This window comes from Hippoglossus hippoglossus, chromosome 4, assembly GCF_009819705.1.
Source record: "Hippoglossus hippoglossus isolate fHipHip1 chromosome 4, fHipHip1.pri, whole genome shotgun sequence".
Taxonomy (NCBI): Eukaryota; Metazoa; Chordata; class Actinopteri; order Pleuronectiformes; family Pleuronectidae; genus Hippoglossus; species Hippoglossus hippoglossus.
Window position 1 is genome coordinate 15,322,818 of NC_047154.1, and position 12,183 is coordinate 15,335,000.

The window sequence follows — 12,183 nt, forward strand, 5'->3', positions numbered from 1 at the left end:
GACATGTTGACATGTTGACATGACTTTCAGTTGATCTACATTGACTAAAAACATTAATTGGAAATGCAACCACTGTGCAATATTTCAATATTTCTTTTTTCTGAGTATTCTTATTTTATTGATGTAAATAATTGTAGATTCATTGGAAATGTTAACATTAAAAACTATTTATATTACATACAGTGTTTACTGTACTGACAAACAGTGTGATGGGTTAGAGTCTCGATACAGAGCTGAAAACATATCAAGTGTTAGACACAAACAAAGTCTGAAGGTCAGCTCTGGTAATGAGGCTCAATGAAATTTAATATTTTCCTCTTTTTCAAATACGATATAAAAGTATTCATGGTGCATCAATTTACAGGCCATACAATGTAATTCTACCACTAATGTTGACAAGCAAGTCTGTGAAAAGTCCCTCTGTGTATGTTTCTATGTAAAGAATTACACAAGCATGTGCATTGTGTAATGACACTGACTTTGAGAGCAAAGAAGTCGAGGATCAAATTATCCCAGTCAGAGAAAATAACTTTTCACACAGTAAACAAATATATAAAAAAAATACTAAATATTACGACGTATTTAAGTACATATAGCAATGTAAAGTATTTACTTGTTTATAGAGCTGTGTTTTACTAACATCATCTTTTATTTTTTGGATTATGAAACAGTTTCATTTATTGGTTGTGAACAAATACATTAATAATCACTTACGTCTGCTTACAAATACATATTAGTGTATTATAAAACATGAATTACTTGTTTATGTAGTGTTCAAATAAATAGGGAAGTGTACGTGTGATGCTCGTAACTGTGAAGTATGAATTGAAATGTTTTTTTAGATTATATTAACAGATTATTTTAATACCATTTACGTAAGTGAGATCTGATTGAAGCAGAAAAGGAGCTTCACAGAGGATCATCTGTAACTACTTTAGTGTAGTCTCTTCCTCATTCTCTTTTGTGTGTTGTGCTTTTACAGACTGTTAAGACCTGTAAACATTTGGTTTGACGAGATCCACAAGACTTGGTGGAAGGATCGAAAATTGGCCAAGAAAGAAGCCATTAAATATTGAAATCAGGGGGACTGAAGGACCCGCTCTTATTACTACGGCTTCCAAATCTACTGCTTAGTCCAGTTTAAAAATCAGTTCCCATTACAAATATACAGCGTGTGGTGGAAAACGTACCTCTTTAACATGTCGCTTGAGGTGCATGTAAACGCTCTGTCCTGTTTTGCGATAATGTCTCTCCACATGTTCTCGTCCGAAGCCCAGGAATGTGTTCATACACACATACAGGCCTCCCTCAGACTCCTGCGGACCAGAACAAACAGTGACAATGAACAGCAGCACAAGTGGAAGAGAAAATAACACACAACAGTGAGTGTAACATGTTGAAAACCTTGAATACTTTACATAATATATGAAATTTACCCTTTTTAATAATCAGCATCTACCATCTTTATTTTGGCCAACCATGAATATTCAACAACAACTGACAGGCAGAGATATAGTCCAAACAATGTATATAATCACAGAGAATAATTCATCTTTAAAATTATCTTTTTATCTAATACATGGAGGAATTTCAAATAGTGAGAAACATAGAGACATCGTTATCATTACAATAAGCCTCATTTGAGTTTAATTTAAGACTACATGGTCGGGGAGATGTGTGAGTGATTCTGTAAGCACCTTTTCTAAAAGGCTTTCTCACTCACACAGTCTTGTAAAACAGCCAAAAATCGGTTCCAGCACTGCAGCACAGCAAAAAAAAATGGCTGCTACTAAATATCTTGGTTTATACTGTAAATCAGAGTCGCCTGCTCATAATATTAAAGCCAAAGAATGCTTCAAAAAATGTGATTATCTCTTTCATTTTTGGGGCAGTGAGGATCTGCAGATTTTGCTCCAGTTTCAAAGGCACAGTAAACTTATTTCTCATAAAACTGATGTCACATCTCTTATCGAATCTGAAACAGCTTGTTACAGAATACCGAGGTTTGTTCATTTTGATACGCGGGATAACAACAACCTCCATTTGTCTGACAGAGAACAACTTTCAACACCTTCACACGTGGAATCGCAGAGACAAAATACATAGAAAGAGTAGAATAACATCTATCAGCGATCAGTGTGGGCCTTATAAACCCCCCGTGATAAACCTTTAAGTGGCCCAAAGTGACATACGAGCTTCAAGAGAGCGAGGATAAAAATAACCCAGCCCTCCGGCCAACACGATGAACTCCAGACAGCTGAGTCACCTTTAAAAACGGTTTCAGTCCAAAAAGGAGGTTTTCATTGAGAGAAATGTTTAGAATAAAAAGAAAACAATTAAAAGAATAAATCCGCCACATGTTTTTTACAAGCAGAGGAAAGGTTTAAGCATTAAAGAGTCAGAATAATTCTAATAGTTTAGATGCCCCGTCTCACTCGTCAAAATCAAGACATATTAAATAGTTAACTTCTGAGAAATAAACATACTTTAATTAATCAATATATGAGAATTATAACATTTGAATTAGAAAGCATGAGTCTTTGACATACTATGGATTCCCTGCTGCCAGAGTCTGTCACACACACACACACACACATAAAGTCTGTTTTAATCAATCTGGTGTGCACTATCAAAACACCACAAACGGTTAAACTCATGAGGCTGCAAGCAAGTGTGTGTGAGCACATGTGTGTGTGGGTCTCCAGGTTCGACCCGTGTGTTCAGGACCTAAATCCCAGTCACATTGTGGGAAAGCTCCTTCCTTTACGAGGACAAAAAGCAAGTCCTCATATTGTAATTTTTTTATTATTTTAAGGTGGTGACATGTTTGAAGTTTAGCTTTAGGTTAAGATTAGGTTAAGATTAGGGTTCGGCAAGTAGTAACTATGGTTACGGGCAGGAAATCAATTTAAGTCAATTGAATGTCCTCTGAAGTCATAGAGACACGTGTGTGTTGACCTGTCAGTGTAATGTATTGTAATTGTTTAAACCGCACAAAGGGGGACACCCCTAATCTCTCTGTTCTCCTCAGAGGTAAACAACATTATTTATTTATTTCCTCTCCAAGTTCCCTCTCTCCTCACACACACACACACACACACACACACACACCGACACACACACATGGAGCCATTTTTGTGTTATTGAGGCTGTCAGTCCCCACATTTCTCTCCCCGAACGACCCTCTCCTCTCATGTCTCAGTGAGTGTGTGTCTGTCTCTGTCTGTCTCTGTCTGTCTCTGTCTGTCTCTCTCTCTCTGTGTGTGTTAGCAGGGAGGCAGGACGGAGGCTTCCACTCACCGGGGAGTCGAAGGAGAAGGCGCACTCGCTCTTGAACACCCTGTCTCCGGTCTTGGGCACCCTGATGGTGGGCATGTAGGGGACCAGCAGCTCTCCCAGGTCTGCAGCCATCTTCGCATTCCTGCTCGTCGCGGCACAGTGCTGCTGGAGCACCCGGGGCAGCGCTGTCACCGGAGAGGAGGCTATTTTTAAAGCTCCCTGTCTCTACATTCCTCCTCCGGCCAGGGGGGGATGTGACGCTGGGAAACATAAAAATAAAACCACACCGCGGCAGCAGGAGGAGGAGGAGGAGGAGGCGGGAGCTGGTGCTAATGCTAATGAACAGGAAGCTAGCGTTGCTCTATTGTTGTTGTTTTAAATAAAGCGTTGCTCCATCACCACCCACCTCCAACACCGCCGCTGCTGCTGCTGCTGCTGAGGAGACGCCCGCCCTGAGAGCCTCCACCCTGGGCTGTGTGAAGCAGGAGGACCCCTCCCACCTCCGAGCATGATTCATAATAATCACAAAACCTCCCACACGTTACTACAGCGTGTTTTCCTCCTGCAGGAAACACAGGGAAACTGGCTGTGATCATTTCAGTTGGATGTTTGACCGCAGTGTCATCAGAGAACTGCGTCACTCCTCTGCAGCTTCTCTCGATAAATAACACAGATTGATTTAGAGACCACCGTCTATTCGTTTTATATCCCTGTTGCTTTTTTTTGTTGTTTTTGCGTTTATAATAAACATCTGGTCACATGTGTTTAACTCGCATCTTGTCCAGTGTGAGATTCCAGCAGCCACATGTCAAATCATCCCATGTGTCAACAAGCCTTTGTCCAACAGTCTGCTCAGCTCTGTCCCCACGTGGACGTTCTCCTTCACTGCAAATAAGAACAAATAAAACAATAATAGTAACACGGTGCATACCAAGGACCAACAGTCCATAATATCATAAGTCATAAATATCAGTAAAAAGCTATTTTTTTCCACTACAGGCTTTGTCTTTATTGGAAACTGATTTTTAAACTGGACTTAGCATTAGAATTGGAAGCAGCAGTGATAAGAGTGGGAAGTAGAATGGTATTCAGGAGAGCACATGCCTCCACACAGTCCCCTTCAATTAAATCAAGCTGCACAAAATGTCACACACTCATTAAATATGCCTTGTTTAAAATTTATTTTTATTATTGGATTATTCCCTGTGAAATCAACAAAAGTTTTGAAAATCACCCTCTCTCACAATGTTAAAGAAAGCGGGAAAAAAATACCTAACCCTAAAAAACACTGATCTGAACCCGCACTAAAATTAAATGGGTTCTTCCTTTGGTTGTGTCCCACTCCTCCACAAAATTTCATGGGAATTGGTTGAGTAGTTTTTGCGTAACCCTGCTAATTAGGGGAAAAAATGCATATTGAAACCTCATTGGAGGAGGTAATAATGACTGGAATGACCCTCAGTTGAGCACATATCTCCACCAAGGCCCAACAGTCCATTTAAATTCAATCAAGTTACACCAAATTATCCACTCGTAGAAATCAGTCCCCTTAATATGCCTGATGTTTTTCATTCAGAGATGCTTTCCTGTTGTAGAGTGAGTTACTAAATCCTTTATGTCAGCTCCAACCCCTCCAGCCATTTCCCTCTGACCTGTCTCATCAATAAGGTGTTGATTACCAACCAGTCTGACATAATTGTATTTCAGAAGCAGAGCTCCTGACCTTTAACTGCAGAATTGTATTGATTGCGATCCTGCCACGATTGGCTTATTGGAAAAAGGCATGAATAAGCAGGTGTATGTGTTCCTAATAAAGTGCTCAGTGAATGCATGTATAAAGACAGCTGTGGACTGCAGGAGGACACACAAGCAACCAGGGAAAACTTGCTGAATTCAGTCAACAAGTGGATTTGAACCCAGGACTTTTGTGTAAGACAACATGCTGTATATGTAATGTTATCTACAAAAATTACACAGGCCTATTACAGATCATTCAAGACCAAATATCAGAGTACATAGATACTTTATTTATGCAAGAAGGGGGAAAAATTTACAAACAGTCAGATTCATCAACATGATGTTCAGACACATGTGGATTAATTGTCAGGTGACGACTTTGGGCTGTTGTCAATGAGTTCCTTGTCGAGGGTTGCAACCTGGAACCAGGGGCCGTCTCCCTTGTTCCTCATCTGTCGACGCACCTCCACTTGAGTCAACCTGTTGTGGACAGAGACAGAGGGTTCATGAAACCATGTTGTGAGTTGTGAATCACAGAGTTGGGAGAATTGATTTCTGGGATTGTGCTACAACCAGCTGGATTTTCTGAATCTCATTAATATCCTTGTGTGATTAAGACACATCCACACTAATACATTTTCATTTCAAAACGACCAGAGGACTGCATCTTTCCATTCAGATCCTCATATGGCACAACAATGGTTGAATTACAGCCTCGTGACTGAACAAATGGCTTTAAAAGCCCATCTGACAACTACAGACAAGACTTACTCCGAAACACCTTTAATTTAAGGCAAAGTAGATTTATGAGACTGGCTGGATACTTCTGTGCAACTCAACACTTACTCCAATTAAAACCATTGATGATATATTACCATTACCTGATCCCTACTACTACTTGCAAACTGGCATTGATTGTTTCCATACTTCTTTCAGATACTGTTATTATATTTATGCGACAGTGTTGTACATATTTGCATGTATGTGTATCTGCTGGTGCACAACAAATCACATGGCAGGATGAACGGTACAGCAACACAACACACCTCTCCGAACACTCACCTCATTTCTGCCTTCTCTTTCTCTATTTGGATCGCTGCCATCATCTTCTCATAGTCCTTCACCGGAGAATCATACAAGTGCTGTGCAATACACCTGGTGATCGGATGCTGCAATAACAATGACACACAAGACAAGAGTATGTGTAACAACTGCCAAAGTATTTGATGCAAACAAAATAAAAGGTTATCAACAATTTCAGTAGTTCGATGTGATTGTGATCACAGGGCTGCCTCAGCACATTAGGTGATTGATTTATCATAAATGATCAGTCATTACTTAAATCTAGCAATATGTGACATCATAATACACACGTAACATAATGGTATATGTACTATCATGCTATTCAATTCTAAGATACCCTTTTGCATGAATATTTTCATCCGCTAGTGAACAATTAAACCATGTGAACCTTTTCATTGGATGTACAGTTAAATTTAGTGATCGCATATTCCTATTTCTAAAATATCACCACATGCATAGAAAGGGTTGTAGTAGATGGCTCCTCTCTCTTCTTAATAGTTGTCTGTGTAGGCACCATATGACCCTTAGAAATATCTGGGGACTGAATATTACATCAAACACTTGCAGGAGTTTTAAAACGTTTCGTGATGGTGAGGATGATGATGGTGAAATTCTGTCCTTCCCTAAATCGGTGTTCAAAGCAGTGAAAACCTTCTAAAACAGTTACTGAGGGGAAAATCCGGAAAACATACCTTGTAGTACTCCCAGTGCTCAGGTTCGTAGCCCTCAGGAGTTTCAGCCAGCTCTGCATCACCTTCACAACACAATCACACACTTATTATCAACTGATTCAAACAGGGAGCTAAAACACACAAAATGTTCTCGCTCACTTACCCATGAAGATGTTTACAGTTGTGACAATGACGGCCACGGGGATGCCAGTCAGCAGGACGTAATATTGCTGAGGGGGAAAAAAAAAAGAGGACAATGAAATACTGAAAAATGGACTGCTGTTCTGCATGAGTGGTGTCCAATACTGGAGGTCTGACCAGAACTACACATCAGGGACAATAGTTTTTCATTTCCTTGCATTTCTAAATCAACATCTATACTAATTCCAATATTAATCTGTCTGTCAGTGAAACGCATCGCTTGAATACTGTTCATCTTATTGGCTTCACAACTGGCATGTGTATTGTTAGGGGCCCAAGGACGTGCAGTTCAGCCTTTGGTTATGCAATACTTTTAATATGAATAAACTTTGAATAACTACGTGACTAGCTTCAACGGAAGTGATGTTGTTGATCACGACAACAGCTCCTTCATGACAACAACAACCGATGCTCTAGCCATGGTTTGGGGTACTGTGTTGAGCTTCACTGCACGTTGAATAAACAGGTGAACAGCTCTTTGTGCAGCAGCGGTGGTATTACTGCAGGTCACTTTTACGGTTTGAGAAACAAAGCTGCATCCAGCATCACCACAGGCCAAGAAAACAGACCATTTCAAACAGGCATGTTTAGAATAGTCAGTGTCCTAATAACTCAGAACACAGGGGGTAAGAACTACACTGGTGCTCCACTACTCACCAATAAGCGCAGAAATCTCCTGTCATAGAAGTCAGTGGGTTTGACGACAAACATTGACTTTCCATGACCCCAACGGACGGCCACTGTAAAACAAAGAACACCAAAGTGATACAGGACACTGGACACAACAGGACTCTGGTTGTTGATGTAATATAAAGCACATAGATGAGAGATCAATGTGATCAAACATGGCTGGTGTTTGTTAGTACAATGCAGCATTATATGTGCAGCATTATATCCACATTGCTGTTCATTATCTTTTAGATTTCTTCTAGAGAAAAATATTATTATGATCCATTATTACAGCTGTATCTTTATTTGTTCCATCTTTGCTTTGTCTTTGTTTCTTTATCTTACATCTTGGTATGCTAATATATTTATTAGGGTTTACAGAATCCTGTGGTGAACAAGTTGTTCAATGTGCATCCTATAGATTCTAATGGGCTTTAAAATAAAATAAAATAAAGTAGCATAAGTATTTCAGCTTTGACATGTCACAGATGTTGAGAGGAAAACTGCCAACTACAATATTCTGTATGACACAAATTATAATTAAAACCCTGACTTAAACAGCAGCTATCAAACACCACTTGTTTCAATGATAACATGAATGCATTTCTGTTTTTGACTTTCTGTTGACAGCAGGACAGACGCTGCCTGCTAGCTTGGGTTAGCATGCTAACTAGCTCCGGCGCAAGGTCATCAGCAGAGACGGCTCCGTTCGGAGTGAAACCTCAAACCTGTTGAACAGCCATGATGTCTCTTACCTTTGTCTGTCCTCTGGATGGTTCTGGACAGCAAATGGGCCGCGGTGTTCCCACACTTCAGGGGACTCAGCCTGGCCGCGAAGGCAGCGGCAGACCTGAGCATACTCATACCCACCATCGCTACTGTGGGCGAACAGCAAGGACCCACACTGGCTGGTAAGAAGCTGAAGCCGGAGCCGCCATCTTTAATTAGGGCAAGTAGGGAAAAAGCTGAAGTTGGCTTCACACTCGTAATATTTTCTTAAATAATTTGCTTGAATCGAGACTTTATTTACTATTAGTTTCTTTTTAAATTAAATTGAAATGTCAGGGATATTGAGACTTTACTTGCAAATAATTACTTAAATTACCTGTTTAGAATAAGAGAGACAATATGTTTTCTTCCAATGTGATTTATACAAGAATTTGATCTTCATTTCAGGTTTGGCTCGAATTTAAATATATAAGGATACACCCTCTTAACGTGATGTTGATTGAAGCTGGAGAAAAACGTGGATTAAAAACAAAATAATTAACCTGATGTTGTTGGGTAAACACTTTAATCATAGATGTTAATATATACAGTTAGTTTCAAAATCTCTTCGTTGCATGATCGAAAAAATTGCACTGAAACTTAACTGAACTTGTTTTTGCTGCGACCACCCTGTTTATTTTATTTGTATTTGTTCTCTACTTTTGTTCTGTCATTTTTTCGTTGATACTAAATCAACACCAGTGTAACATTTGAAATGTTTATTGCTCTATAAGGGTTGTACTTGTGCTCAAAGTTTCAATAAAGTTTTTTTTAACTTCCTCCTTAACCTTCGAATCAGAAGCCAACTTCAATGACGTCAGAGTAGTTGTTTTTTATTCTAGGTCAACGTTATCATTGAGTAGAAACTGGCTATACAATTAGGATATGAATAGATTTTATTTTAACCACGTGAAAATAAAAATACATGATTTATTGTTAAAAAAATACTAATAATAAAATACAGAGAGAGAAATGCATGTTGGGTAATGTGGGGGTAAAGATGGCGGCGTCCTCCTCAGCAGGACGCGTCGTGACTCTGTGCAGACAGTTTCAAAATGTCCTGAGGATTTCTTCAGCGATTAACGCGCAGCCCTGCGTCGCTAATGTGACCAAACACCAGAGTCCCGTTTCCAGGTGAGAGACTTTAAAACTGGACTTTAAATGACGTCAACACTGATTCAGACCCATTCATGTTCATTTTACAACCGTGAAGGACTCACCTGCTCCTCATGTAGTGACCGAAGCGTCTCTGATCACATTCAACACACGTTCCTCTGATGTAAAGAAAGAATCAGAGCTTGGTTCATGAGACAACCTGCTGATATGTGAAGGGTTTATCCATTCACACTGATTGATGGATTGATTGACTGTCAGACAGATTGACAGGTCAAACTCGGGTCACAGATTGTTTACGTTTCCATTCATAGTGTTGCTCGGGTTGGTCATGTTATATTGTGTAGTTATATATTTACTTAATTACTGAAACTTAGAGCAGGAAGTCAAAGCTTGTAAAGAAATCTGACAACAATATAGTTTGGAAGGCATTTCATAACATGATATGAATTAGATATTTATATTTCTGTTTTTAAATGTAGTATAATATTTATTGATTGACTTATAGATTATTGTTTTAAAATCATAGCTGGTGCATAACCGCCCTGCATGATTGCCCTTGTAGGGATAAATAAAGTTTATTTGAACTGGACATTAGTAGAGACTTTGAGTCTCATTGAATAATTGAATAATACTTGAATCAATACTCCCTCAGTTGATTAGAAAACTTTCCCCAGAGCTATTTAAAAGCTGTGTAAAGAATATCTTGAAACTTTTTAAAATAGAATTTACAACTGTATCATTGTACACCAACAATCTCTGAAGTCAGTCTCTGTGGCACAACCGAAAAGGAGGATGTATTGGAGGAAGAATAGAAGGAATCTTTCTCTCGGCTTCTCTGGTGTTCACTGAAGGAGAGACTTCAGATTCACAATTTGAAATGTAGCTGTTCAATATTCAGGCTGATGCATGTAAAGTTCTTTTCAGGGAGGATTATCCCTTTATTGACTTGATTTTGCCTCCACCAGGCAAAAGCCTCCTGTCTGGGCTTCATCCTGGTGCAGTCCGATCAGTTCTGTGGTTCAGTGTCGAGCTCTGCACACGACCGTCAGCAGAAGAGGACTGGAAGAGTTCTTCGACCTCCCTGAGAACTGGGGGGAGACCAATGTGAAGTCAGGTACTACACTCAAGTATTGTAGAGTTCAGAGAGCTCATGTCTCCACTGTGGCTGCGAAGATGCTTGTAGTTTTAATAATAACAACATTTTTGAAATTTTACTCTGGATGTGAATCATGGAGGAAACGATCATGTTCATTTTTGGAGAAATCTAGGGAAGGTCAGAGCTTGGAAAAAAATGAATAGTGTAAAATTACGAGTGAGTCAGTAGTTTTTCATACAGTTTTCTTTGGTCACGACATTTGTAGGTGCACCGTGGACTGCCAAACATCTGAGAACAAAGAGCAACGAGGATTTACACAAACTCTGGTAAGGACGGCAGAGTCCACACTGCTTCAGATTATATAAACATTCATCTGCTGTGAGTAACGCTCTGCTTCTCTCTCAGGTATGTGCTGTTGAAAGAGAAGAACGTGCTGCTGACGCTCGAGCAGGAAGCAAGAAGACAAAGGGTTCAGATGCCGAGTCCAGAAAGAATAAGGAAGGTTGGTATGACGTGCGAAATAGTGACAACTGACATTCATCAGATCGGCTTTAGCCTTGCCTTGAACAGATCTAGGGGGGCTGCAGGGTTTGTATTTGCAGTGTTGTGTGTTCTGGTGGTGGTAAAGTACAAGCTAAGGTCAATCTTCCTCTTCCCAGATTGAGCGATCCTTGATCAGGCTGGAGACGGTGGTGAGCGAGAGAGAGACGGCTCTGCGTCTGCTGCAGACAGGACAGGAAAAAGGCCGACCAGGAGCCTGGAGGAGGAACATATTTGGACACGTCTCCTGGTGAGGGCCGAGTCTCCATATATATCATGTCACCCACACGCTGAGAGATTCATTCATCTCTTCAGTGATATTTTTTATTCAGTCGTTCAATCAAAATCTGAATGGATCTGGCCATGTGAAGTTTTGTGAATTCAAATAGGTACAAAGCAGTTTGTGCAGTTTTATTTTTACATATTTTAGTCTGAGATTCAATGTCATACTTTTTCTTTCTCTCAGGTATCGATTCAAAGAGTACGCAATTCCTTGGTACATGAATAAAAGATACAAGCGGAAGAGGTTCTACACACCCGAGTTTGTCCAACCACACATGAGGTAAGACGCACTCAATTTTTTAAATAAAGTGTAGTGTGTTGAGAATGTAGCTGAATTACATTAGATAAAATCTGTTCTTTTAGATTTTTCATTCATTTTTCTTTCTCTCAGGCTGCGTTTAGAGAAGCACCTTCGGGGCAAGGCCAGGAAAGCGAACTTGAAGAGGGACACCGAGGCCAAGCTGAAGGAGAAGTTTCCTCAAATGAAGGTTTCATCATCGTGAAATATCAGGCGTCCCTCGTGTTTCTGTTTTGAAAGATCTGTTCCAAACATCTGTCCAGAAGCAAAACCCTCTCCCCTCTGGACTTTGCCGTCTGAATCAGGGCACTTCTTAAAACTGAAGTCGTTCTAAAACTAGAAAATATGTATGCGCTGTTATTGAATCCTATAGGATAAATAACACCTGAAATATATTGGTCACTGTATTCATACTCTTTATTAAAGTCTTTTTTTCCTCTGAA

At 39.8% G+C, this 12,183-nt stretch overlaps 3 protein-coding genes across 5 annotated transcripts in view; 1 reads left to right on the forward strand and 2 right to left on the reverse strand.

Moving 5' to 3' along the window:
* The window catches only part of usp13 (ubiquitin specific peptidase 13), a 31,560-nt gene extending 27,715 nt beyond the window's left edge, over nt 1–3,845 (reverse strand). For 2 of the 3 annotated variants that reach the window (XM_034583353.1, XM_034583352.1), the window contains exons 1-2: nt 3,301–3,844; nt 1,191–1,316 (exon numbers count right to left, since the gene is read on the reverse strand). In XM_034583353.1, the coding sequence (XP_034439244.1) occupies nt 1,191–1,316; nt 3,301–3,411 (237 nt within the window). In that variant the 5' untranslated portion in view covers nt 3,412–3,844. Of the gene's footprint in view, nt 1–1,190; nt 1,317–3,300 lie in introns of all 3 variants that reach the window. The other variant, XM_034583354.1, reaches the window with a different exon arrangement.
* A 1,440-nt stretch (nt 3,846–5,285) lies between these two features.
* ndufb5 (NADH:ubiquinone oxidoreductase subunit B5) lies at nt 5,286–8,554 on the reverse strand. Its single transcript, XM_034583367.1, has 6 exons — nt 8,396–8,554; nt 7,629–7,711; nt 6,934–7,000; nt 6,792–6,853; nt 6,079–6,185; nt 5,286–5,496 (listed from the first exon to the last, which is right to left on the reverse strand). The coding sequence occupies exons 1-6, from the start codon at nt 8,511–8,513 to the stop codon at nt 5,376–5,378; spliced, it is 558 nt and encodes a 185-aa protein (XP_034439258.1). The 5' UTR covers nt 8,514–8,554; the 3' UTR covers nt 5,286–5,375.
* An 832-nt stretch (nt 8,555–9,386) lies between these two features.
* On the forward strand, nt 9,387–12,140 carry mrpl47 (mitochondrial ribosomal protein L47). The gene is made up of 7 exons (XM_034583366.1): nt 9,387–9,542; nt 10,490–10,638; nt 10,886–10,946; nt 11,026–11,122; nt 11,280–11,410; nt 11,627–11,722; nt 11,834–12,140. Exons 1-7 carry the CDS (start codon nt 9,409–9,411, stop codon nt 11,943–11,945), a joined length of 780 nt encoding a protein of 259 aa, XP_034439257.1. The 5' UTR covers nt 9,387–9,408; the 3' UTR covers nt 11,946–12,140.
* Nucleotides 12,141–12,183: the final 43 nt, after the last annotated feature.

Excerpts from the sequence above, each read along its gene's own strand:
- ndufb5 (XM_034583367.1), bottom strand. The coding sequence starts at position 8,513 with ATGGTGGGTATGAGTATGCTCAGGTCTGCCGCTGCCTTCGCGGCCAGG. Across the intron at positions 6,186-6,791 it reads AGCACTGGGAGTACTACAAG|CATCCGATCACCAGGTGTAT; the intron begins GTATGTTTTCCG and ends TTGTTATTGCAG. Across the intron at positions 5,497-6,078 it reads AAAGAGAAGGCAGAAATGAG|GTTGACTCAAGTGGAGGTGC; the intron begins GTGAGTGTTCGG and ends TGTCCACAACAG.
- mrpl47 (XM_034583366.1), top strand. The coding sequence starts at position 9,409 with ATGGCGGCGTCCTCCTCAGCAGGACGCGTCGTGACTCTGTGCAGACAG. Across the intron at positions 9,543-10,489 it reads CACCAGAGTCCCGTTTCCAG|GCAAAAGCCTCCTGTCTGGG; the intron begins GTGAGAGACTTT and ends TGCCTCCACCAG. Across the intron at positions 11,411-11,626 it reads ATATTTGGACACGTCTCCTG|GTATCGATTCAAAGAGTACG; the intron begins GTGAGGGCCGAG and ends TCTTTCTCTCAG.